Source organism: Pelophylax lessonae (assembly GCF_965119305.1).
Source record: "Pelophylax lessonae genome assembly, chromosome: 2".
NCBI classification, from domain to species: Eukaryota; Metazoa; Chordata; class Amphibia; order Anura; family Ranidae; genus Pelophylax; species Pelophylax lessonae.
The window spans coordinates 2,621,850-2,649,799 of record NC_138769.1 but is presented as its reverse complement, the minus strand read 5'-3'; the positions used below and the strand labels follow the sequence as shown (position 1 = coordinate 2,649,799).

At 49.2% G+C, this 27,950-nt stretch overlaps 1 protein-coding gene across 1 annotated transcript in view; it reads left to right on the top strand.

Annotated features, from left to right (window-relative positions):
* LOC309545809 (uncharacterized protein) overlaps positions 1–23,755 on the top strand; it is a 291,848-nt gene extending 268,093 nt beyond the window's left edge. The window contains exon 4 of the mRNA XM_082245167.1: positions 23,355–23,755. Coding sequence (XP_082101293.1) covers positions 23,355–23,545 — 191 coding nt within the window. The 3' untranslated portion in view covers positions 23,546–23,755. The remainder of the gene's footprint in view (positions 1–23,354) is intronic.
* Positions 23,756–27,950: the final 4,195 nt, after the last annotated feature.

The following is a 27,950-nucleotide window of genomic DNA, read 5'->3' as shown; positions in this document are numbered from 1 at the left end:
GGACGATGAGGTCCTCGACCCCACATGGAATGAACGTCATGCAGGTGACCTGAGTAGTTTGGAGGAAGAGGCGGTGGTCGCACAGAGCCACCAGCACAGCAGAAGAGGGAGCAGGGTGCAGAAGCGGAGCGGCCGTGCCCTAGACACTACGCCTGCTACTGCCCAACGCAGCAAGGGAACGAGCGCACCAAAGTCAGCTCAAAGGAGTTCTCTAGCGTGGAAGTTCTTTAGAAAATGTGCTGATGACAGGAGACTAGTGGTTTGCACCCTGTGCAATCAGAGCCTGAAGCGAGGCATAAACCTTCTCAACCTGAGCACAACCTGCATGATCAGGCATCTAAGTGCAAAGCACGAGCTGCAGTTGAGTACACACCTTCAAAACCAAGAAACGTCTCTGGCTCATCTTGCTTCCTCTTCTGCTGCAGTCTCGGCCGCTCCAGCCACATCTGTAGTCATACCGGCACCTGCCACCCCGCAAACAGACGATCTATCAGCAACACCACCACCTGGGTCACCAACAACCATCTCCACAATGTCCCGTGGAAGCGTTCAGCTTTCCATCTCCCAAACACTTGAGAGGAAGAGGAAGTACCCCCCTACCCACCCGCGATCCCTGGCCCTGAATGCCAGCATTTCACAATTATTGGCCTTTGAAATGCTGTCATTCCGTCTGGTGGAGACGCACAGTTTTAAAAACCTTATGTCGGTGGCTGTCCCACAGTACGTCGTGCCCAGCCGCCACTACTTTTCCAGGCAAGCCATCCCTTCCCTGTACAACCAAGTGGGGGAAAAAATCAGGTGTGCACTGCGCAACGCTATCTGTGCCAGGTCCACCTAACTACCGATACGTGGACCAGTAAGCACGGTCAGGGGCGTTATATCTCCCTAACGGCACACTGGGTAAATGCAGTGGCGGATGGGCCTGAGGCGGATAGCAATTTGGCGCACGTCCTTCCACCACCGAGGATTGCAGGGCGCTTCAGTTTGCCTCCTGTTCCTAACTCCTCCTACTCCGCTACCTCATCCTCTACCGCCTCCTCTTCCAGACAGCGTAACACCTTCACCACCAACTTCAGCACGGCCAGGGGTAAACGACAGCAGGCAGTTTTACAACTTGCCTGTTTGGGGGACAAACCACACACCACGCAGGAGTTGTGGAGGAGCATGGAACAGCAGACAAATGTGTGGTTGCTGCCAGCAAGCCTCAAGCCCGGCCTGGTGGTGTGCGATAACGGGCGAAATCTCATAGCAGCTCTGGGCCTAGCCGGTTTGACGCACATCCCTTGCCTGGCGCATGTGCTGAATTTGGTGGTGCAGAGGTTCCTTAAAAACTACCCCGATATGTCAGAGCTGCTGCAGAATGTGCGGGCCGTCTGTGCGCACTTTCAGCGTTCTCACCCTGCTGCTGCTCGCCTGGCAGCGCTGCAGCGTAACTTCGGCCTTCCCGCTCACCGCCTCATATGTGACGTGCCCACAAGGTGGAACTCTTGCACATGCTGCAAAGACTGTGCGAGCAGCAGCAGGCCATAGTGGAGTTTCAACTGCAGCACGCACGCGTGAGTCGCTCTGCGGAACAGCACCACTTCACCACCAATAACTGGGCCTCCATGCGAGACCTGTGTGCCTTGTTGCGCTGTTTTGAGTGCTCCACCAACATGGCCAGTGGCGATGACGCCGTTCTCAGCTTAACTATCCCACTTCTATGCCTCCTTGAAAAAACAATTCGGGCGATGATGGAAGAGGATGTGGCACAGGATGAGGAGGAGGAGGAGGAGGATGAAGAGGTAACATTTCCAAGGCTTTCAGGGCAGTCATTCGCAAGGGGCTCCGAGGATGGGTTCCTGCACACACAAACGCCAGGGACACAATTGTCCAGCAGGGGCACAGTTCTGGAGGATGAGGAGGAGGAGGAGCTGGAGGAGGAGATGGAACCATGTTCACAGCAGGGTGGCACCCAGGCCAGCTCATGGCCATCACTGGTGCGTGGCTGGGGGGATACAGAGGACACGGACGATACACCTCCCACAGAGGACAGCCTTTCGTTGCCTCTGGGCAGCCTGGCACACATGAGCGATTACATGCTGCAGTGTTTCCACAACGACCGCCGAGTTGCCCACATTCTAACTTGTGCTGATTACTGGGTGGCCACGCTGCTGGATCCCCGTTACAAGGACAACGTACCGTCCTTAATTCACTCACTGGAGCGCGATCGCAAGATGCGCGAGTACAAGCGCATGCTGGTAGACGCGATGCTGCTGGCATTCCCATCTGACAGCGGGGCCACAGTGGAAGCACAAGGCAGAGGAGGAGGAGGAGGAGGTTGCCAACGCAACCAGGGCACCGCCAGCACCTCAGAAGGCAGGGTTAGCATGGCCGAAATGTGGAAAAGCTTTGTCAGCACACCACAACAAACAGCAGCACCAGCATCTCAGATGGAACGTCTTAGCAGGAGGCAGCCTTTTACCAACATGGTGGAGCAGTATGTGTGCACACGCCTAGACGTACTGAAAGAGGGGTCTGCCCCCTTCAACTTCTGGGTCTCCAAGTTGGGCACATGGCCTGAGCTTGCCCTTTACGCCTTGGAGGTGCTGGCGTGCCCTGCAGCCAGTGTATTATCTGAACGGGTATTTAGCACGGCTGGGGGCGTTATAACCGACAAACTCAGCCGCCTGTCCAGAGACAATGTGGACAAGCTCACGTTCATTAAAATGAACCAGGCATGGATCCCACGGGACTTTTCCGTACCTTGTGCAGAATAGCAATGGATACCGACCTTACCCAGCCATTGTTCCATTTTTGCTCTTTCTCACTCTTTTGGGGTGTACCCTCATTTAAAATTTGTGAAAAGAAGCATTGTTGGCTACCTCGTCCTCCTCCTCAGGGCCAGATTAACGTAGGGGCTATTGGAGCTGCAGCTCCAGGCCCCTACCTTTTATATAGGCCCCGGGTTGGCCATATTCACTGTTACCGCTCTTCTGTCACTTGTAAACACAGAAGTCTGGCTTCTATGCTCGCTTCCCCAGGCAGCACCCTCAGAACCTCCCCACACAGCGCGAAGGCCGGACAAGGAGGGACAGTTGCCGATGCATGGATGTGTTTATGGGCTTCAGAGACAGCATCCCATGTTGAATTAGGTATGCATGGCTGCACCCTTCCTCCTCTGGGTGCATGCCAAGGCACGGCCCTTAAGGCCCTTCAAAGTCCTCAGCACCAAGCCCATGATGCTCTTAATCTGGCCCTGGTCCTCCTCCACCGCCGCTTCCACCTACACCGCCCATAATTGTGCGCAGCCTATTGCATTAGGGTGTGCACCCCAAAGTTGAAATACACATGCATGTGTTTGCCTACATGTACATGGCCCCGATACATTACTCTCCCTGCTGGCAAAGAGAAATAGAGCAGAGCAGGTCCGAGGGAGATCTTTCCCATCTCCTCACTGGCAATGCTATGTGCCCTAGGTGATTAGGGTGTGCCCATGTACACCCGGCACACCCTGTGCGCACGCCTATGACACCGCCACATCCACCACCACCTCAACCTCCCTCCTACTCCATATGGGCCTCGTCCTTCAGAGATGAAGAAGAACATTGTTTTATTTTTCTGTTTTTTTTTGTTGTTTTAAGTTATTTCCCTATCCACATTTGTTTGCAGAGCACTTGCCATGCTCTTAATTACGTTTTGCTGCCATTTGCATTGGTGTTTTAGAGCCATTTTAGTGCCTGAAAGTTCGGGTCCCCATTGACTTCAATGGGGTTCGGTGTCCGGGAAAAGTTCGGTAAAAGTCCGGGACACATCCAGGTGTCCGCTTGTGACGAGACCAATCTCGCCACATTGCATTGGAGGAGCCTGGTTGCCCGCCTGCTGCCGTTGGACTATGGACCAGACTTTAAAAGACTTATTTTCCCTACAGAAAGGCTTATTCGTGCCTTTTCTGTCGGGGTGTTCGGTAGATTTTATCTACCGAACAAACTAACGATTACATGACCACCTGGAAGCTAAACCTAATTATATCTTCCATTGTCTCCAGGATAGAGGTCGCTGTGAAAACTAGTTCTAGCTGCAGAGAGAGAGAGGGGGGGGGGATTGTTTCCAGCAGCCCCCTCCTGAGGAATGTCTACTAATTAACTGAGACTATTGATAAACCTGTTAATGAGCTCACCTGGCTGTCTACTAAGGGAGGAAGCCAGGATGCATTGTGGGGAGGTTTTGCTTCTGGGAGTCTGTAATGTGATACATGTCTGTTTGTGTTACAGTCTTCCATTTGGTCCCCTAAGGGAGTGTCTACCAGGTGGAGGGCCTGCATAAATACAGGGGCAGGGAGCCCTCAATAAACATACCACTGCTTGACCTTCCACACGGAGCTTTGTCTCGTTCTTGGGGGGATTCACTGTATGCTGTCGGAGACTGATTGCTAGGAATGTAAGCTGATGTATGCTTCTCCTGTTCGTCTGCTAGCAGCTATTCGTGAGGTTCCAGGTTGGAGTGCTATATTGTATCCAGTTCGGGAGTTGGATGTTCTACAGTAGCTGTGCCTGCTCTCTCAGAAAGGGGCATATCGCCTAGACGGATTTTAACCCCTTGTCTGCTGAAACGGTCCGTTACATCTGGTGGCAAGCGGCGTGATCGTTCCTACAGCCAGAAGGACAGCTACAGGAGACACCATTGCTCTGGATTTTACAATTGAGGGCAACGCATGTCCCAGTACAGCGACCCTGACAGCACCAGCATGGAACCAGCAGTGGAGTTCGATGAGGGTGCCATGGATGACCGAGATGCAGTCCGTAAAGGCATCTGGTACCAGGCACTGGGCATTGTGGAGTACCAGCGGGGTGAGAGACTCCCCAAGGAAGACCAGCGGTTGCAGAAGCGAGTAGCCCTGCGGATGCCCTTCCTGGGGGAGCAGTCCCGGGAGGAATGGGTAAAAGAATTGGAGCTCCGGGTATGGCAGGAGATGTGGCTGGAGGATGCCTACCAGGCGCTGTGGTGGTGTGTTGCACAGTACCTGCCCTGGACAGCCGAGCATGACAAGCCAGAGGGAGAGGAGTTTGATGGTCCTGGCTTGTTATGGGAGTCTTTTTCAGAGCTGGAATTTGGGAGCCCTACACAAGCCCGGTTCAATGATCTCTTGGAGTGGAGGGAGAGCAGGTATGACTGGGACGACGCTCACGAAATTGAGCAAGACCTGGTCCACCTGGTGACCCGGGAGATGGAGCTAGAACAGGGCTACCAGCAGCTGTTCCAATACTATGAGAAGGCTCAGCAGGAGAGCAGCAGGACAGACCCAGAGCCAGACCCATTCAGAGGGGATGACATGGTAAAGTTTTACTGGGAAGAACCCCAGGTGGCCGGTAGAGATGGGACCGAGGTCTCTCCACCGGTCCTGCAGGGAATCGGGAGCCCAGTCTCCATTCCCCAGCGGCAGTGTAAAGTGCAGGGAGAGGAGAGCAGCGTCCTCCCTCCCCAGCGGCTGGCTGAGTTACAGGGGGCAGAGGTAGTTGTTCCTGCCCCCCAGCAGCAGAGTGATATGCCAGGAAGGCAGTGTGAAGTGCAGGGAGAGGAGAGCAGTGTCCTCACTCCCCAGCGGCAGCGTGATTTGTTGGGAATTGGGAGCCCAGTCTCCATCCCACAGCAGCAGAGTGTCCTGCAGGAAACAGAGAGCCTAGTCTCCTTTCCCCAGCAACCGGACACTGTATTGGGAGCAGAGACAGTCGATCTCCCTCCCCAGGGGCTGGAAGTATATTTGGGAGAGGAGCTTGTTACCCCCTCTCCCTGTGGACAGTTTGATTTGTTGGGGATTGGGAGCCCAGTCTCCATCCCACATCAGCAGCTTAACGTACCAGGGGGAGACAGTAAGCCCCCCAACAGTGCAGATGGGACCGTGGTCTCTGCACTCACAGCACAGGGGGTAGGGACAGTCGGTCCTGACCTCCAGCAACAGGGCTGTTTAGCCAAAGGGAAGACAGTCGGTCTTCCCCCACAGCAGCATGGTGGTGTATCTAAAGGGGAGACAGGCGGTCTCCCCCTCCAACAACCCGTCTCCAACCAGGCTACTTCTGTGGTAGCGCTGGCACCAGGGCAGAGTACCGCTGGTCTCTGCCCACTCAGCAACCCACCAAGGCAGCCTACCAGTCCCCTACACAGCCGTGGTGAGGCACCTGGACATGGACAAGCTTCTCCTCTACCCAGGTGTAGTGACCATTTATTGTGGGTGGGCTGTACTGTTTTTTCTGCTTTATGGGTGGGCTGCTGGACTAACAAGGGCACTGACCGGCAGGAGGTCAGGTACCCTGTTAGTCTGTTTGGAAAAGGGGAGAGATGTGACGAGACCAATCTCGCCACATTGCATTGGAGGAGCCTGGTTGCCCGCCTGCTGCCGTTGGACTATGGACCAGACTTTAAAAGACTTATTTTCCCTACAGAAAGGCTTATTCGTGCCTTTTCTGTCGGGGTGTTCGGTAGATTTTATCTACCGAACAAACTAACGATTACATGACCACCTGGAAGCTAAACCTAATTATATCTTCCATTGTCTCCAGGATAGAGGTCGCTGTGAAAACTAGTTCTAGCTGCAGAGAGAGAGAGGGGGGGGAGGATTGTTTCCAGCAGCCCCCTCCTGAGGAATGTCTACTAATTAACTGAGACTATTGATAAACCTGTTAATGAGCTCACCTGGCTGTCTACTAAGGGAGGAAGCCAGGATGCATTGTGGGGATGTTTTGCTTCTGGGAGTCTGTAATGTGATACATGTCTGTTTGTGTTACAGTCTTCCATTTGGTCCCCTAAGGGAGTGTCTACCAGGTGGAGGGCCTGCATAAATACAGGGGCAGGGAGCCCTCAATAAACATACCACTGCTTGACCTTCCACACGGAGCTTTGTCTCGTTCTTGGGGGGATTCACTGTATGCTGTCGGAGACTGATTGCTAGGAATGTAAGCTGATGTATGCTTCTCCTGTTCGTCTGCTAGCAGCTATTCGTGAGGTTCCAGGTTGGAGTGCTATATTGTATCCAGTTCGGGAGTTGGATGTTCTACAGTAGCTGTGCCTGCTCTCTCAGAAAGGGGCATATCGCCTAGACGGATTTTAACCCCTTGTCTGCTGAAACGGTCCGTTACACCGCTCAACCCTAATTAAAAGTAATGTGAGGAAGTATTACTTCACTGAGAGAGTAGTGGATGCATGGAATAACCTTCCTGCAGAAGTGGTAGCTGCAAATACAGTGAAGGAGTTTAAGCAGGCATGGGATAGGCATAAGGCTATCCTTCATATAAGATAGGGCCAGGGACTATTCATAGGATTCAGATATATTGGGCAGACTAGATGGGCCAAATGGTTCTTATCTGCCGACACATTCTATGTTTCTATGTAATGATTGTGTGCCTGCTGCCCCCCCCCCCCCTGTGCCCCCACTTCCCTGCAGCTCTGCCAGCTCCCTCCTCTCCTCTCCCACCTGCTGCTGCGGGGGATCAATTCAGGATGCAGAGTGGGGGAGGGGCCAGAAAATATGTATTTACTGGCTCCTTCCTTTCCTGAATGAACACAGTGAGCGATCGGTTCCAATCACTCTTGTGTCCATTAATAACTGAAGCACAGTAATGTGTGTTTGCTATGCTTCAGTTTATGAATGAGCAGGAAGTCTGTGCAGAGCTCTTCCTGTTCATTCATTCTGAGGCAGGTGAGGCTGCAAAATGGAACTGGAGAATGTGTTTCCTCAGTCCCTTTCTCTGTCCCAAAAGTGAGACTTCAGGAGTCTATTTATACTCATGAGACTTTATCAAACACCAACCCCCCACCCCATTATGTTGCGGAAATAAAAATCCCCAAAAATATTTAAAAAAAATAAAAAATGAAGGGCTCATTCACAGGGGTTCTCTGGCCCATAGAGTGTGAATGAATGGATTGTGTGTACAGCTGGAGCCGCCTGTTAGTCTATGGGGATGCAGACAGCTGTACACACAGTTGGGGTTCCGACCCTCAGGGTGACCTCTGACCTGGATGGGGCCTCAGGGTGACCTCTGACCTGGATGGGGCCGTCTCTCTGCTGTAAGTCTGAGTTCAGTTTACTGGGATGGATAAATGACATTATCAAAGGGATAATCTCACGTCGGGAGGAGTCGGGTGACGTCAGTTCCGATTTTCGGTCAAAACTGGAAGAACCTACTAATGAAGCCAGACGCCTTTCAGAGACCCCGCTGGTCTCTTCTCTACATATTATTGTGAATTTCAATGTAAGTGTAGCACCCTCCAAGGTAGGTGCTAAGTAACCTATAGGGGAAACCTTGTCTGCTTATCAGCAGGGTATAATTGTTCAGCTAGACTGCCATGTGTTCCCCTTTGTGCCTGTTGTGTTAGGGAGTCTCCCCTCTGCATCCAATGAGGGCTCTCATTGGACAGTGGAGGAAACCTGACCAATAGCACATCGGGGCTTGTATCTATCCCAGTGAGGGCAGATCCTGCCGCAATGCATCCTGGGAGAGGGTATAAGTCTGTGGGGAGCACATAACAGGTTCCCTTTGGCGGGAAGCAGAGTCCCTGGAGGGAGGTGACTGCTGTCTCTCTTCCTGTCAGAGGAAAACGGGTATCCTAGGCGGCTTGCATGAGAGGATATAGGGCTGAGCTGTGGAATCCAGTGTGCTGAGGACCAAGCAGAGCTGTTGGGGCTGGAGTTTCAGGAAAGCATTCTGTGTCGTGAGTACTGCAAACTTCCCCTGGAGTCTGCCTAGGATAGGGGACCACTCCAGAGAGGTCAGAGGGATCCAGGAGCAGAGGTGTCAGTAAAGGGGTGCCAGAGTTAACCCTGAAGAGTAAAGGGGGTGCCAGCGGTTGGGCCCTGAAAAGTTAAGAGTTGCAGCAGTGTTACAAGTAGCTACCTCAGTCAGTGAAGGCTAAAGGAGGCAGTACAAAGGACTTTTGAGTCACAATGAAGTGTCAGAAGTCAGTTCAAGTTCACAGACAGCAAGTCAGTATTAACAAGCGCCAATGGGCATTGAGCAGCATTCAGCCAGCGTGAAGAGGCATTTTTCGTAGTGTCCCATCCTATGTGTATAGTTGAGCCAGAGGAGTATCCCACTCATTCCCTTATCCCATCCAAGTTACTAAAATAAGTACCAAACCAAAGAAGCCGGACTGTTCTTTGTCTCAGTGCTCACACTTGGAGAACATGCTTAAATGTGCTGTTGTTGTTAGCAGTAACCCTGGCCAGGGCCGCTGATAGGGCAGTACAACCAGCCCTGTTGTACTGGGCCCGGGCTCTATCAGTCCAGCAGGGGGGCCCGGGCAGCTTTACAGTTGTTTCTCCTAAATAAATAAAAAGGTTTTTTATAAACCATACCTTCTTCAATTTGTTTGTTTGTTTGTTGAGGGTAATTTCCTGGGCCCCCTCGGGTTAACATTAGGGGCCCAGGAGATGCCAGCACTGAGCAGAGGAGGGACTTTTTTTCCTTTTTCGGGGCGCAGGCAGACAAGCTTATGTGCTGCCATATAGTTCCGGTCACGGCTATCCACTGCCTAGGTTTTCACTGGCGGAGTGATATTTTTCTACACTGCTCCCTCAGTAAGTTCCACGGACAGAGGAAGAGACTGTTGTGAGGTGGGCTGAGGCTGGAGGCTGAGAGGGCACTGCAGGCTTAATCCGATGGCTGGGGGAGGTGCACAGCCTCACACACTGTGACTACTATGGAAGGAAGGAAGGTACACTCCCCGACTCCCCACTGTGTGCCTACCATCATAATGACGATCAGATCACAGCAGCTGCTCTGTCAGTGTCACATTGCTGTTATGGTGCTGATTTTGTTAACTTTATGGCTGTACTGTGATACAGATTGTAAGACAGTACAGCCATAACAGAATCAGCAACCAACAGTGACACTATGACAGAGGAACAGAGCAGCTGCTGTGATCTGATCATTAGAATGATGGTAATCATAAGCATGAGATGCATGGTTACATTTCTGTTTGGAGGGCAGTAAATGGCTGAGCTGTGTTTTTAAGACCCCCAACAACTCCCCATAAGAAATATTTGCCCAAGCTTTCCACTTAGATCCACCAGTCAATTTCTTGTGCAGACCTCTATGTAGATCTACAGAAATCCACTTACATCACACAGTGGATAGGGGTGGACTGGTGATGGCTCTATGGAAGGACAGATGGAAATGGAAATGTGTCCATTTACATCAGGCTATGTTTGATCTGTCAGACAAGGACTGCCGTCTGTTTACATCCACCTACCTCTGGATATGTCCAGTTCCCCAAAAAAAAAAAATGGAAAAGGACTGCATCCTTGTCTATTTTTCCAGACCTAAGAATGACAGATTAAAGATAGCCTGATGTAAATGGACACATTTCCATTTACATCTGTCCATCCATAGAGCCATCACCAGTCCACCCCTATCCACTGTGTGGTATACGCGGGCATAGACTGAACTGGCACAGATGTTTTAACACTGACATCTATGCCGAGAAGCTCCAGTTCAGCAGGGAATCCACTCACGGATCCCTTGCTAAGCAGATGTTTCAAAGAGCCCTTATGCTGGAAAGCTAGCGGGGTGGAAAGTACATATGTCACAACTGCAAAGCTTTTTGCACAGCATGTTGCCTACTGGTCACTATCCTATTCAACTGTTATCAGGATTTTGAAGTGGTTAAAACAGGTGCTGAAGAGTTGATACAATGCCTCCTCCCACCAGCCAAATGCTCTCTGAAGAGAGATCTGAATGCAGATCACTCTTCAAAGAGCAATGCTAGTGTGAAATAGCTCATAAAGATTTTAAATAATTATAATTGCATGCTTCAGCTGATTTAAAGGCATCATAGATGTACTTTAAGGCTTCAAGGAACAGTTCACCTTTTAAAAAAAATAATTAATGCGCATTTTTTTGCAGTTAAAAAAATGTGCATTTATTTTTTTTTTCTTTTGGAGCCTGTAAAGCATTGCACCAGCAATCAGCAGATCCCTGGTGCCATGTAGGTCTTCTTCAGATTGTCAGTATATCTGTGTACCTGTACATCCCGTATGGGCCTGCAGATACACTGACAGGAAAAAATCAAAGAAATACCACGGTGCTCCACAGCACCATTGTAGTTCTTTGAGAACTACAATGGCGGGGGGAGAGGCGGCTGCAGGATTTGGAACATGTTACATGTTCTACCCAAAATCGGGTGGTCAGGGTCAACTTATGCTTTAAAGAAAATCTACAGTATGCCTTAAAGTCAGCCGCAGCATTCTCATTAAAAAGGGATGATCTCAGGTGTCTTTGAACCCTAGTCTAATCAAATTTATAACAGGCAGGAGAAAAATAAATATCACTTGAAGACCAAGGCTACATTTTGCTGAGGTGGGTGGGGTCAGAGTGGGGCCCGCTGAGGTGGGCGGGGTCGGGGTGGGGCCTGCTGAGGTGGGCGCGGTCAGGGGCCCGCTTAGGTAGGCTGTACGGGGCCCCTTGATTTCTAACAGCGGCCCTGACCCTGGCAGACCCACTTCCAGCAGAGCGGCTGGGAATCCTGCTACATAAGTGATATCTTTTATTAAAGGTTCCATTTTAAACTTACTTCACTATGGAGCCCCTATTGTGCTTTTTTATGGGCTGCTGTGGATCACCTATTAATACTTAGGAATGGATTGTATGGAGGCTATTATCTCCACCATAAGCCTACTATCATCAATGAGGAGGATTCCATCTATGCTCATGTTGGATTGATTTTAAAGTGTTATCCATCCTCAGTGAGGTGAGCGGCCATTGCACTCACAGGGTGTTGTTTCACTTGGTAGATTGTTTGGGACCTTCCTTGCACACGGAGGAACAAAATTTGTTTGCACTTTTAATGACTCTTATTGGACAATATTGATCTATATTGGCACTTATTTCTTGGTTTCTCATTGGAACCTCTACTGTGGTTTACACTTAGAACATCCATTTATGTTTATGAAGATTGCACATTTGATGTTTTATATATTACACTTTCATTATTTTTGATTATTTATGCACTTTCACCTATCCACTTTGGAGTGGGTATTTGCACTTATTTTCACACTTATATGATTTATGTGGTTTTTGATTATTATTATAATTTTAGCGCAGATTTATACTAGTGATCGACCTATATCATTTTTTTACCGCTGATACCGATACCGATATTTTGTTCATCGGATATCGGTATCGGCCGAAATTGGCCGATATTTTCGGACATTAATTTTTTTTTTTTTTTTTTAATGTCTACAGGTACTGTGGTGGAGGGATCTGGGGGTCTGAGAGACCCCAAACCCCTCCTCTGCACTTAAAAGCATTAAAAACGCCAAATTTGGCTGTTTTGAATGCTGTATGTTTTTGAATTCGGTGCCGCCAGTACCCGGAAGTGATGTAATTTCATGACATCGCTTTCAGGTAATCTGCGGCGCGGAATTCAAAGAAATGTAGACCCGGTCAGACAGCGGCAGTGCGGATGGAGACCCAGTCAGACGGCGGCAGTGAAGGTAGGATGCCCGAGTTTCCCAGTGGGACAGGAGAACCGGGCGAGCCGCGGAAGGCGGCGGGAGGGGGGACGTCCCCTCCCGCTCCTTGGAATGACAGCCGAGCAGCTTCTCAGCCGCATCAGTTGTCATTACAATACAGCCGACTGTTGGTTATGGACACTGGCACCAGGGTGATGCCTCTAGCTGCAGGCATCACCCCGGTACATGTACTTTCCCAAAATATCGGCAATATCGGTAAAACAAAAAGCCGATTGCGATATATCGGGGAAAGTGCATATTGGCCCTCGATATATATCGACTTAGCCGATAATCGGTCAATCCCTAATTTATACTATAGTGATTAGTAGCCATGTACAATATTCTTAGAGCAGATTATCCAGATAAGATTGTATAGCTCTGTGTATGGGGGGTCACATGACTGAAGGAAATGGGTGTAATGTTAGTGGGGTGATTTAGTGTTTGGGGGAGACGTGCACACAGACACAATCTATCTCCTCAACTGTGTGTCTCTTCCACAGTGTTCCTCAATCGAGTCTCATCTACTGTGTCCCCTCCATCATGTCCCGTTCACTTTGTTCCCTCCATCATGTCCTCTTCACTGTGTCCCCTCCACCATGTCCTCTTCACTGTGTCCCCTCCATCATGTCCTCTTAACTGTGTCCCCTCCACCATGTCCTCTTCACTGTGTCCCCTCCACCATGTCCTCTTCACTGTGTCCCCTCCACCATGTCCTCTTCACTGTGTCCCCTCCACCATGTCCTCTTCACTGTGTCCCCTCCATCATGTCCTCTTCACTGTGTCCCCTCCACCATGTCCTCTTCACTGTGTCCCCTCAACAATGTTCCTCTCCTTTGCCTCCTCCATTGCATCCCCTCCTCCATGTCTCCTCCCCCGTGTCCCCTTCATCATGTCCTATCCTTTGTCTCCTTCACTGCTTCCCATCCATTGCCAGTTTCCATTAACTTGCATTATCCCCCAGATTTAGCCCTTTAGGATCCGAGTCATGTTTCCTTTCAAAATGTGGCAATACATTATATAAATATATATATATATATTCAGTATATATTTTATGTGGCAGCGCAGTGGTCGCCTGTTCAGTGAAAAGTTCAGATCTGCATTATTCCTGGAGTTTGGATGAAAGGTCCATCTCCCCCTCATACAGCTGTATAACTTTTCCTTCTCCAGTCTCTGGAACCCTCTGCTGTGATGTCACCAATCACATCAATAATCTAAGTATAAAGTATCTATTGAGTGAGAGAATTAGTAGTACTAAAAATTTTTTTGGAGAGATAAAATATTCCAGACACAAAATATTGTAGCCGGGTGCTCCCCCCCCCCCCCCCCCCACAGAGTTCACTGCCAAACTATGTGCAGAGTTGGGCAGCTAAGTGGATGACAGTCATGCTGGAAGACCCATCCACGACCCATCTTCAGTGTTCTGGCTGAGGGAAGAAGGTTCTCATCCAAGATTGTACAATACATGACCCCGTCCATTGGCCTCTCATTGCTGCAAAGTCTGCCTGTACCTTTAGTAGGGAAACAGCCTCAAAGTATCATTTTTCCACCTCCATGTTTGACTGTAGGGATGGTGACCGTAGGGATGGTGACTGTAGGGATGGTGTTTTTAGGGTCATAGTCAGAATTTTTCTTCCTGCAAACACAGCAAGTCAAGGAGCAATGCCAAAGAGCTTAATTTAGGTGTCATCTGACCACATGACTTTCTCCCAATCCTTCTCTGAAACATTTAGATGTTCATTGCCATGATTGTACATGTGCCTTCTTGGGGAGGGGGCCCCTGCCATGTTTGGAGGAAGAAAAATGCCAACTATGACCCTAAGGACACCATCCCTATGGTCAAGCACAGAGGTGGAAACATTATGCTTTAGGGCTGTTTCTCTGCTAAAGGTACAGGCGGAATTTGCCACAATGAGGGGCCAATGGACTGAGCCATGTATTGTAAAATCTTGGATGAGAACCTTCTTCCCTCAGCCAGAACACTGAAGATGGGTCATGGATGGGTCTTCCAGCATTACAATGACCCAAAACAATCCACCAAGGCAATAAAGGAGTGTCTCAAGAAAAAGCACATTAAGGTCATGGAGTGGCCTAGCCAATCTCCAGACCTCAATCCTATAGAAAATTTATGGATGAAATTTTGCATCTTTCGGCATTCAGATGCATTTGAATGTCCGAAGAAAAAAATAACAAATTTCAACAAATACGAAAAAAATTATAACAAAAATAACAAATTAATTTGGCATGATTTGTTAATTCATTAAATGTCTAATGAAAAAGCAGGTTGACTCGGAGTAAATCTTACAGCCCAATCAGCTGATTCATTTTGTGCTGGAGGTTGGATTACTAATAGAGTTGAGCGGACACCTGGATGTCCGTGTTCGGCGGGTTCGGCCGAACTTGAAAAAAAAGGCCGTGTCCCGGACTTTTTCCGAACTTTACCCGGACACCGAACCCCATTGAAGTCAGTGGGGACCCGAACTTTCAGGCACTAAAATGGCTCTAAAACACCAATGGAAAGGGCTAGAGTGCTGCAAATGGCAGCAAAACGTAGTTAAGAGCATGACAAGTGCTCTGCAAACAAATGTGGATAGGGAAATAACTTAATACAACAAAAAAAAAAAACAGAAAAATAAAACAATTTTCTTCATCTGTGAAGGACGAGGCCCATATGGAGTAGGAGGGAGGTTGAGGTGGTGGTGGATGTGGCAGTGTAGGTGGAAGCGGCGGTGGAGGAGGACGAGGTAGCCAACACTGCTTTTTTTCAGTCATTTTAAATGAGGGTACACCCCAAAAGAGTGAGAAAGATCAAAAATAGAACAATGGCTGGGTAAGGTCGGTATCCATCTCTATTCTGCACAAGGTACGGAAAAGTCCCGTGGGATCCATGCCTGGTTCATTTTAATGAACGTGAGCTTGTCCACATTGTCTCTGGACAGGCTGCTGCGCTTGTCTGTGATAACGCCCCCAGCCGTGCTAAATACCCGTTCAGATAATACACTGGCTGCAGGGCACGCCAGCACCTCCAAGGCGTAAAGGGCAAGCTCAGGGCATGTGCCCAATTTGGAGACCCAGAAGTTGAATGGGGCAGACCCGTCATTCACTACATGTAGGCGTGTGCACACATACTGCTCCACCATGTTGGTGAAATGCTGCCTCCTGCTAAGATGTTCCATATGAGCTGCTGGTGCTGCTGTTTGTTGTGGCGTGCTGACAAAGCTTTTCCACATTTCGGCCATGCTAACCCTGCCTTCTGAGGTGCTGGCGGTGCCCTGGTTGCGTTGGCGACCTCTTCCTCCTCCTCCTCTGCCTTGGCCTTGTGCTTCCACTGTGACCCCGCTGTCAGGTGGGAATGTCAGCAGCATCGCATCTACCAGCGTGCGCTTGTACTCGCGCATCTTGCGATCGCGCTCCAGTGAGTGAATTAAGGACGGTACGTTGTCCTTGTAACGGGGATCCAGCAGCGTGGCCACCCAGTAATCAGCACAAGTTAGAATGTGGGCAACTCGGCGGTCGTTGTGGAGACACTGCAGCATGTAATCGCTCATGTGTGCCAGGCTGCCCAGAGGCAACGAAAGGCTGTCCTCTGTGGGAGGTGTATCGTCTGTGTCCTCTGTATCCCCCCAGCCACGCACCAGTGATGGCCATGAGCTGGCCTGGGTGCCACCCTGCTGTGAACATGGTTCCATCTCCTCCTCCATCTCCTCATCCTCCAGAACTGTGCCCCTGCTGGACAATTGTGTCCCTGGCGTTTGTGGGTGCAGGAACCCACCCTTCGGAGCCACTTGCGAATAATGGGGTGTAGAAACCATGTAAACATATACTATATAAATATAATTAAAATATATAAATATAAAGTGCCAGTCCAGATGTAATAGTTGTTTAAGATCTCAGTAGATGATAAGATGTACACAGTCCCAAAAAATGTCTCACAAAGGTGCTGGAGTGCCAGGAAGAAAGTGCACAAAACATGCAATCTTTTGTGGTGCAGTGAGCCAGTGCCGGACCTCCCCCTTTGGGTGTTCACTTACCGGACAATGGTGACCCCTATGCTGTATAGCAATAGAGATCGACAAGGCTTATGTCCTAGTAAGGAACCGGCTATTACAACTCCTCCAAGGCGAATGTATCTCCACAGATGTAAATGCCCCGATACCTTTTCACCTATATTCCCCTTGCTACCAGGTTTTCCTGCACCACCAGGTACTCCAGGCTCTCCCTTTGGGATGAGTTAGAGCCGAGACTGCGAGCCAGGCCTTCTCATCCAGCTTCTGGAAGAATGGTCAAACATTCCCATAGACACACTCCTAAACCTTGGGTCCACAAGGTTTAGGAGTGTGTCTATGGGAATGTTTGACCATTCTTCCAGAAGCTGGATGAGAAGGCCTGGCTCGCAGTCTCGGCTCTAACTCATCCCAAAGGGAGAGCCTGGAGTACCTGGTGGTGCAGGAAAACCTGGTAGCAAGGGGAATATAGGTGAAAAGGTATCGGGGCATTTACATCTGTGGAGATACATTCGCCTTGGAGGAGTTGTAATAGCCGGTTCCTTACTAGGACATAAGCCTTGTCGATCTCTATTGCTATACAGCATAGGGGTCACCATTGTCCGGTAAGTGAACACCCAAAGGGGGAGGTCCGGCACTGGCTCACTGCACCACAAAAGATTGCATGTTTTGTGCACTTTCTTCCTGGCACTCCAGCACCTTTGTGAGACATTTTTTGGGACTGTGTACATCTTATCATCTACTGAGATCTTAAACAACTATTACATCTGGACTGGCACTTTATATTTATATATTTTAATTATATTTATATAGTATATGTTTACATGGTTTCTACACCCCATTTTTTGCACATAATTGCACGGTGCACTTTATGAGTTTTTTTGAGTAGAACGTAATCACTTTACTATCATACACTATTGTTTGCGCTGTGATATATTTTTCTCGTATTTATGAATTTTGGGTTACCACTATTTATGAACAGCTGCATTCTAGAAATTTTAAATATTGTCATTAGTTAATTCACTTATCTTTGCGCTGTATTTGCACTGCACTTTAACAGATTTGGTCATTACCATTTTGAACAGCTGCATTTAAGTTCACCATTAATTTAGTTAATATTTATTCATTTTTCCTGAGCGCAGTACACACCTACCCACACCTCTTCATCCTCCTCCTCCTCATCCTGTGCCACATCCTTTTCCATCATTGCCCGAATCGTTTTTTGAAGGAGGCATAGAAGTGGGATAGTTAAGCTGACAACGGCGTCATCGGCACTGGCCATGTTGGTGGAGTACTCAAAACAGCGCAACAAGGCACACAGGTCTCGCATGGAGGCTCAGTTATTGGTGGTGAAGTGGTGCTGTTCCATAGAGCGACTCACGCGTGCGTGCTGCAGCTGAAACTCCACTATGGCCTGCTGCTGCTCGCACAGTCTTTCCAGCATGTGCAAGGTGGAGTTCCACCTTGTGGGCATGTCACATATGAGGCGGTGAGCGGGAAGGCCGAAGTTACGCTGCAGCGCTGACAGGCGAGCAGCAGCAGGGTGAGAATGCCGAAAGTGCACACAGACGGCCCGCACTTTCTGCAGCAGCTCTGACATATCAGGGTAATTTTTAAGGAACCTCTGCACCACCAAATTCAGCACATGCCCCAGGCAAGGGATGTGCGTCAAACCGGCTAAGCCCAGAGCTGCTATGACATTTCGCCCGTTATCGCACACCACCAGGCCGGGCTTGAGGCTCACTGGCAGCAACCACTCATTTGTCTGCTGTTCCATTCTCCTCCACAACTCCTGCGCGGTGTGTGGTTTTTTTCCCCCAAACAGGCAAGTTTTAAAACTGCCTGCTGTCGTTTACCCCTGGCTGTGCTGAAGTTGGTGGTGAAGGTGTTATGCTGACCGGATGAGGAGGCGGTAGAGGATGAGGAAGCGGAGTAGGAGGAGTTAGGAACAGGAGGCAAACTGAAGCGCCCTGCAATCCTCGGTGGTGGAAGGACATGCGCCAAATTGCTATCCGCCTCAGGCCCATCCGCCACTGCATTTACCCAGTGTGCCGTTAGGGAGATATAACGCCCCTGACCGTGCTTACTGGTCCACGTATCGGTAGTTAGGTGGACCTTGCCACAGATGGCGTTGCACAGTGCACACCTGATTTTTTCCACCACTTGGTTGTGCAGGGAAGGGATGGCTTGCCTGGAAAAGTAGTGGCGGCTGGGCACGACGTACTGTGGGACAGCCACCGTCATAAGGCTTTGAAAACTGTGCGTCTCCACCAGACGGAATGACAGCATTTCAAAGGCCAAGAATTTTGAAATGCTGGCATTCAGGGCCAGGGATCGCGGGTGGGTAGGGGGGTACTTCCTCTTCCTCTGAAGTGTTTGGGAGATGGAAAGCTGAACGCTTCCACGGGACATTGTGGAGATGGTTGGTGACCCAGGTGGTGGTGTTGCTGACAGATCATCTGTTTGCCGGGTGGCAGGTGCCGGTATCACTACAGAGGTGAATGGAGAGGCCGAGACTGCAGCAGAAGAGGAAGCAGGAGGAGCCAGAGACATTTCTTGGTTTTGAAGGTGTCTACTCCACTGCAGCTCGTGCTTTGCACTTAGATGCCTGATCATGCAGGTTGTGCTCAGGTTGAGAAGGTTTATTCCTCGCTTCAGGCTCTGATTGCACAGGATGCAAACCACTCGTGTCCTGTCATCAGCACATTTTCTGAAGAACTTCCACGCTAGAGAACTCCTTTGAGCTGGATTTGGTGCGCTCGGTCCCTTGCTGCGTTGGGCAGTAGGAGGCGTAGTGTCTAGGGCACGGCCGCTCTGCTTCTGCACCCTGCTCCCTCTTCTGCTGTGCTGGTGGCTCTGTGCGACCACCGCCTCTTCCTCCAAACTACTCAGGTCACCTGCATGACCACATTCCTTGTGGGGCGAGGACCTCATCGTCCTCCACATCATCTTCCACCAAGTCTTCACCCCTGCCCTCCTTGTCGATCTCCACAATTCTGAGTGCCGCAGCAGTTGGCATCTGCGTTTCGTCATCATCGGAGACGTGCTGCGATGGTCCTTCCATGTACTCATCTTGAGAAATAAGTGGTTGGGCATCGCTGCACTCAATCTCTTCCACTTCTGGGGCAGGGCTAGGTGGATGGCCCTGGGAAACCCTGCTGACAGAGTCATCAAAAAGAAGAAGAGATTGTTGCATGACTTGGGGCTCAGACTGCTTGCCTGATTTGCAAGGGGGTGAGGTGAAAGACGGTTGGACATCAGCTGCAGGTGCCAACTCTGACCTTTCTGCAGTAGACTGGGTGGGAGACAATGTGAAGGAACTGGAGGCACTGTCAGCAACCCAATCTACTATCGCCTGTACTTCTTCTGGCCTCATCACTTCTAGAGGCACATGATGCCCTACCAAATACTGCTGCAGGTTCTGTCGCCTACTCACACTTGAGAAAGGTGTTTCACTTGTGCGTGTAGCTGGCACAGATCGACCACGTCCTCTCCTTGCAACAGGAGCTCTACCAGCAGCACCACGACCCAGGCCACGGCCCTTATTTGACGGTCTCCTCATATTTCTGTAATTTATGATCTTGCCCTAGAAAGTTGTTTATTGAATAGCGGAACAAAACAACAACAGTATCACACGGGTGTATCTCACAGTCAAATATGCAAACTATGCCGCAATTTAATTTTTTTTACCCCAAAAGGGTGTTTATTAAATAGCGGAATAGAAAAACAGTATACAAATACAACGGGTGTATCTCAAAGTCAAATATGCAAAGTATGACGCAAATTTAATTTTTTTACCCCAAAAGGGTGTATATTGAATAGCGGAATAGAAAAAAAGGATACAAAACGGTGTATCTCACACGTACAAACACAGACTAGGCCCTGATTACAATTTTTTGTACCCTAAAGGGAGGATGAGGAAGAGGAGTAGGAGGAGTTCGGAACAGGAGGCAAACTGAAGCGCCCTGCAATCCTTGGCGGTGGAAGGAGATGCGCCAAACAAATTTAAAAAGGTGTATCTCACAAGTACCGATACAGACTATGCCGTAATTTAATTTTTTACACTCAAACAGGGTGTATATTGAATAGCGGAATAGAAAAAATTTTTATAAAACGGTGTATCTCACACGTACAAACACAGACTAGGCCCCGATTACAATTTTTTGTACCCTAAAGGCAGGATGAGGATGAGGAGTGGGAGGAGTTCGGAACAGGCAGGAGGCAAACTGAAGCACCCTGCAATCCTCGGCGGTGGAAGATGCGCCCCAAAAGATTGGAAGGTGTATCTCACACGTACCAATACAGACTATGCCGCAATTTAATTCTTTTTACCCCAAAAGGGTGAAGAATGAATAGCGGAATAGAAAATATGATATAAAAAAAGGTGTATATATCTCACACGTACAGACCCAGACTAGGCCCTGATTACTATTTTTTGTACCCCAAAGGCAGGATGAGGAGTAGGAGGAGTTCGGAACAGGCAGGAGGCAAACTGAAACACCTTGCAATCCTCGGCGGTGTAAGATGAGCCCCAAAAATTGGAAAGGTGTATCTCACATGTACCGATACAGACTATGCCGCAATTTAATTCTTTTTACCCCAAGGGTGTAGATTGAATAGCGGAATAGAAAATATGATATCAAAAGGTGTATCTATCTCACACGTACAGACCCAGACTAGGCCCTGATTACTATTTTTTGTACCCCAAAGGCAGGATAAGGAGTAGGAGGAGTTCGGAACAGGCAGGAGGCAAACTGAAACACCCTGCAATCCTCGGCGGTGTAAGATGAGCCCCAAAAATTGGAAAGGTGTATCTCACACGTACCGATACAGACTATGCCGCAATTTAATTATTTTTACCCCAAAGGGTGTAGATTGAATAGCGGAACAGAAAATATGATATAAAATTGGTGATTTTTCAATAGCACATGTGAACACAGCAGTGTCTTATGTCAGTCAGCTCTGCTGCAGGCTATGAAGGGAAAAAAAAAAAGAAAATTCCCCTTTAAGTTTGTAATTTTTAAATAGATTAGTACAGACTATGCCACAATTACATTTTTTTAACCCAAAAGGGTGTATATTGAATAGTGGAATAGAAAAAAGTGTATAAAATTTTAAATCACTCAATAGCACATGTGAACACAGCAGTGTCTTATCACAGTCAGCACTGAAGCAAAAACGCTGCACACAACTGACTGAGAAAAATAGATTTTTTTCTCCCTCATCCTCCTCCTCCTCAGCGGGCTTAACTGAGGGCAAAACGATTGTGTTCACTGCACCAACCCCCACACAGCAAAATCGATGTAGAACACTGACCCTGCCTATTCTCCAGCCTTGCCCTAATATTCTCGATAAGATCGTTCACTGGCACTGCACAACCAACCCCACACACAGCAAAATCGATGTAGAACACTGACCCTGCCTATTCTCCAGCCTTGCCCTAAAATGCCCTAATAACTCGCCCTGCCTGCACTCCGACCTGACCCTGCATTCTTTTCGGACACAATACAAATTTTCACTGTCTGTCCCTAATCAGCAGCCAGCACGTATGATGTGTGCTCTCTCCCTAATACTACAGCAGAATGACGCAGCGCGCTGGGTCTCAAACTTATAAAGACATGGTCACATGCTTCAGATGGCCAATCACAGCTACTAATACATTAGTAGGCATGGCTGGGATGGCTTAAGGCACACCAGTTAAACGCTTGTTGATTGGCTGTTGAAAGCCCGCCATTAAAAGCATGCCATTACATACAAAACAGGAAGTAAAATGACCGAACACGGATTTTAAACCCGAACATACAGTAAAGTTTTCGGGTCCGTGTCCGGGTAACAAAAATCCAATTATTCAGTACGAACGCGAATAATACAGTCCGTGTTCGCTCAACACTAATTAATAATACTGGAAAATACTGCATTCCTGAGAACTGAGTGAGAAGAGCGTTGTATTTCAGCAGAAGAGACGAAGTCTGAGAAGCAGCAGAAGAGACATTGACTTTGTGTGTGTTAATGGATTCAGTAAACAAATTACTTTTTGAATTACGATTTGATTTCACAAATATATAAATAAATAACAGATTATCTGAAAACAAAACAATTAATCAATAAACGAATCGATTCGTTATAACGACTATTTAAACTCTACAGAAATAACAAATCTCTAAAAACGAATTAACGTAACATAATGAATATAACAGAACGAAATTATGTATTTTACAAATGAAAAGGAAACAGAATTTTCCCCTGTGCACAAGTGTGAGATCTCAGTACAGAATAATCCATCCCACCCTCCTCCACCTTCAATAAATCCCACATTCCCAGAGGTCATACAGCGCTATAGCCTAAATCCCGGATGGATGGATGGATGGATGGATGGATCAGAAAATTTCCTCTTCCAAGATGCCAATATTGGTTTCCAAAGTTCGGTAATATTCAGGAGGAAACACAGAACAAACCTCCATAGTGAAGTATTATAGACACCATTTATCATTGGAAGATCAGCATGCTTTCATATGTAGGAAATGGAATCCAGTCCGGGTTTTCTGGGTCTTTGGCAGTGTAGGATCTGAGCCGGGTTTTGCTTCCCACTTGTGACCAGCAGCAGATGGGATAAATAAGGAAGGACTGGAACAAGAGGTTGCTCTGGCCTGGGACTCAGGGAAGTTAATCCTGAGTGGAATTTGCTCGGTAAGAGTAAGAAAAGGTTTGCAACACTTGCTTTTTTTTTTTTTTTTTTGAAAACTGGGAGAAGCTCTTACCTGTGAGATGGGAATCTGTAATGTTTAGTGAGTTCCTGAAGATCTGACTGGGTTTGATATATAATATTATTTTGTACAACTCTCTCATTGTACCCCATTATTTCCATTTAGGAGGTCGGTCAGGTTGGGGTCACTTCCTGTCATCCGGTGCGGTCTTTGTCCTCTACACTGTGCTCCTCATCTTTATAGTCAATGACCGGAGGAAGATGAAGAATGAGAGGAATCGGAGTGAGAGGAGGACGAGGAGAAGGGATCAGGTGGAGATGGAAATGGAACCAACTGACTATGATGACTGCAACTGAAACATCTTCTGTGCTGGATTTGTAGATCTGCAAGGCTTTGCCCTCATCTTGTGAGAGACATTTATCTGATATTTGGTATATATATATATATATATATATATATATATATATATATATATATATATATATATATATATATATATATATTGTTGCCCGCTGCTTAACCTTCTCCCAGCACATATTGATAATTTCTCTTTATAAAACGTATTAACAGCTTGTGACGGAAGTGTAGGTAAGACACATGGAGAGCAGGAGTGCCAAAAAAGCCTTTTATTGAACAGTAGCGGGTATGTTCACAAAGAAAGGGGCCAAACAAAGGTGCCCAGGGTCAGACCCAACGTGGGTAGGACAGAGTTCCAGATAGCAGGGGTAGTCCATAACAGGGGGCTCCTGATAGAAAGGGCAAAGTCCTGGCCAGCAAGGGATTTGGCCACACACGGATCAGGGCAAACAATGAAGTGACAAAGTCCAGGCAGAGTTCTGGTAGGCCCAGGGTTAATCCACTCACCAGCAGGAAGGTCCAGGGTTAATCCACACTCCAGATTGTAGAAAAAGACAGGGTAATTCCAAACTCCAGGTTGGCTGTAGGATTGAAGAGGCCCACAGGAACCAATAGGGGATTCTGTGTTCTCTGGCCGCAGCTCGGGGACACACAGTCTTCCAAAATAGCAAAGATGAACAACCCAGGAGAGACTCACTCGGCTAAATATCTTAGGACTTGTGTCCCAGCAGGTGGGCCAGGCAACTCCCAGCCAGGCGTCCAGTTGCCCCAGCAACCAGCCCCGCCCCCCTCTATTTGAGCCCACACAAGGAATGTGTTCATTGTCCACAGTGAGCATGAAGGCGGAGAAGCAGACATTCAGGCACCTTGCTGGGGAGGGGAGAGGGACAGCACATTGGGGGGGGGGGAGGGCAGGCAAAGGAGTGAGCAGCCAGGGGGGAGAGAAGAATCCCATGCTGGAGAAGATAGCAAAGTACTGGGGGTGCAGAAGAGAGGAAAAGAAGTGGGGGGGAAGTAGGGCCCGTGACAACCCCTCCCCCTTTTATTTTACAAGTGCCGACAGGGGGACCTCGGCAGGTCTCCTTGGAGGCACTTGTGGTAATAGGCTCACCTACTGAAGGTCCTGCTGCCGGGTATGGTGGGACAAGGGGATAAACACTGTAGACTCCCTGAGGAGGATTGGGTGCCATGGGGGTCAGCCAGTCACTGGGAGGCTGGGGTAGAGGTCCTTCCGCTGGGGCCAACTCTGGTTAGTTGACTGGGCGACTGTGGCTGGCGGATGTGGTGCAACGGTTCTGAGGGCAGCTGGCCTGAAGATGCCCAGGTTGGTTACACCTATAGCACTGGAATTTGCTCAATGTGGGGTCTCACGGTCCCAGGTCAGGGTGGTATTCTGGTCAGGGTTGGTAACACTCACCGGATCCAGGGCAGAAGGGGAGTCCCGTTGGGTTTTCTCGGCGGGCAGGCCGTGGCTGGCTTGGCTCCTGGTCGCAGCTCCGATGTATTGGCACTGTAGCTCTCCTAAATCATTTCCAAGCAGAATGTCCGCAGGTAGTCCAGCCATGATTCCAATTTGGCAGCGCTTTTCCCCAAACCCATAGTCAAGGCGAACCGACGCCTTGGGGATGTGTTTCGTAGTACCACCTGCCATTTCAATAAAGAACCCGGGGCCTGGCTTGATGGCTTCGGGTTTTACCATGCGGGGATCAGCAATGATGAAGAAGGCCCCAGTGTCCCGAAATCCCGTAGTTCTCTCTCCATCAATCAGGACCTCCTGCAGGTGGCGCTGCCTCTGCTCTGGGTAGGATGGGACAAGGGGATGAACACCGTAGACTCCCCGAGGAGGATTGGCAACAGTGGGGGTCAGCCAGTCACTGGGAGGTGGGGGTAGTGGTTCTTCCCCTGGGGTCAACTTTAGGTAGTTGACTGGGCGACTGTGGCTGGCAGACATGGTGCGACGGTACTGAGGGCAGCTGGCCTGAAGATGCCCGGGCTGGTTGCACCAATAGCACCGGCGGTCCAGAAACGGCCCAGAAGTACGAGGTCGGTAGGAAGGGGCTGTGGATGGTGTTGGGGCGACAGGGTGCTGGAGGAGTGGCAGGGGGTTGCTGGGAAAGTGGTCTGCCTGTGTTCTGGGCTTTGGGCGGCTCGACTACCAGTCTCTTCCAATGGGGTTTAATGGCAAGGGCCTCGTCTGCCAGTGCAGCAGCCCGCTCCAGGGTGCCAGGGTCCCTCTCCTTTACCCACTCCCGCACCTCTGCTGGGCATTTGGCAAAGAATTGTTCCTTTAGAAAGGCCTGGACAACTTGTTCAATAGTAAAGGCCTGCTCCCCCTCCAGCCAGCGTCTGCAGGCCCGGGAGATTTTGTGCGCATACATCTTGAAAGAAGGCTCAGATTGACAGGAGAGGTCCCGGAATTCGATCCGGTGGGTTTCTGAAGTTACCGTGTAGTGTTCTAGTACAGTCTGTTTGATCCTATTGTAATCTCGATTCCACTGTGCGTTCATTGTCCGGTAGGCAGCAGCCGCACCCCCTTCCAGCAGGCCCACTAGGTGGCGTACCCAGTCTCCACGGGGCACCTCCAGCAGCTGACATAAGTGTTCGAAATCCTGGAAGAACCCTTCCACATCCCCTGTAGCTTCACAAAATGGCTTGAAGTCTTTACGAGTCACCCTTGGCCGATCAGGCCCACCGACTCGTGGGCTAGGGAGAGGGTCATATCCCCTGAGGCCTCTCATGGTTTCTCGCTCATGAGCCCTTCGGATAGCCTCCCGCTTGTCATCCAAGGTGGCTCCGGGCCCCAGGATAGTCATCTCCTCTTCGTACCATGTGATCCAAGGGCTCCTGGGACTTGAGACGGCGGATGCACTCTGTTCATTCTCTGACGGCGGAGCATTCAAGCTTTCAGTTCTCTGAAGGCCGGCTTCCTCAATGGCGGTGACCAGCTCTTCTTTGGACAGGCCCCTGTAGGTAAGGCTTAACTCCTGAGCCTTTTCTTGCAAACTTGCCACAGTCCAATTCCTGTACTCCCCAACCCGCATTAGGTCCAGTGTGGGGGGGCTGCTCTCCATCCTCTTCAGCGTTCTGATCCTGCCGCTGCCAACCAGTGTGACGGAAGTGTAGGTAAGACAGAACGCACATGGAGAGCAGGAGTGCCAACAAAGCCTTTTATTGAACGGTAGCGGGTATGTTCACAAAGAAAGGGGCCCAAACAAAGGTGCCCAGGGTCAGACCCAACGTGGGTAGGACAGAGTTCCAGATAGCAGGGGTAGTCCATAACAGGGGGCTCCCGATAGAAAGGGCAAAGTCCTGGCCAGCAAGGGATTTGGCCACACACAGATCAGGGCAAACAATGAAGTGACAAAGTCCAGGCAGAGTTCTGGTAGGCCCAGGGTTAATCCACTCACCAGCAGGAAGGTCCAGGGTTAATCCACACTCCAGATTGTAGAAAAGGACAGGGTAATTCCAAACTCCAGGTTGGCTGTAGGATTGAAGAGGCCCACAGGAACCAATAGGGGATTCTGTGTTCTCTGGCCGCAGCTCAGGGACACACAGTCTTCCAAAACAGCAAAGATGAACAACCCAGGAGAGACTCACTCGGCTAAATATCTTAGGACTTGTGTCCCAGCAGGTGGGCCAGGCAACTCCCAGCCAGGCATCCAGTTGCCCCAGCAACCAGCCCCGCCCCCCTCTATTTGAGCCCACACAAGGAATGTGTTCATTGTCCACAGTGAGCATGAAGGCGGAGAAGCAGACATTCAGGCACCTTGCTGGGGAGGGGAGAGGGACAGCACAGTGGGGGGGGGGGGGAGGGGGCAGGCAAAGGAGTGAGCAGCCAGGGGGGAGAGAAGAAACCCATGCTGGGGAAGATAGCAAAGTACTGGGGGTGCAGAAGAGAGGAAAAGAAGGGGGGGGGAGTAGGGCCCGTGACACAGCTATATGACTATAAGACCTGCCAGTAACTTATGAAACTAATGGACCTTTTACCTTCTTTGGATATTAGTGAAAGACACAAAAAAGGTGTCCACCTAGGATAACATTCCTGAAAAGAAAGGGTAACTGCTTAGCTTCTGGACTACAATTCTCCCTTCTATTGGTCATTTCATGTATAATGTATTCTGTGTCCTCCCAGTCTGGGATGGGATCTCATTACCTATGCTGATTTACTTGACTTATAAACATCTGCATTCAGTGTGAAGATCAGAACAATTTCCTCTTTTTATTGTTTTCACACATGTGTTAAATAAAGCTTTGATCACCATAAAAATGAGTTCTTTGTTCCTGGAGATGGGTGCGGTCCTCATTGTCAGGACATTAGTTGGTGCCCCGTGTGAGGATAGACTGACTACTTGGATGACCAGTGACTTACAGTGAGGGAAAGAAGTATTTGAACCCCTTCTGATT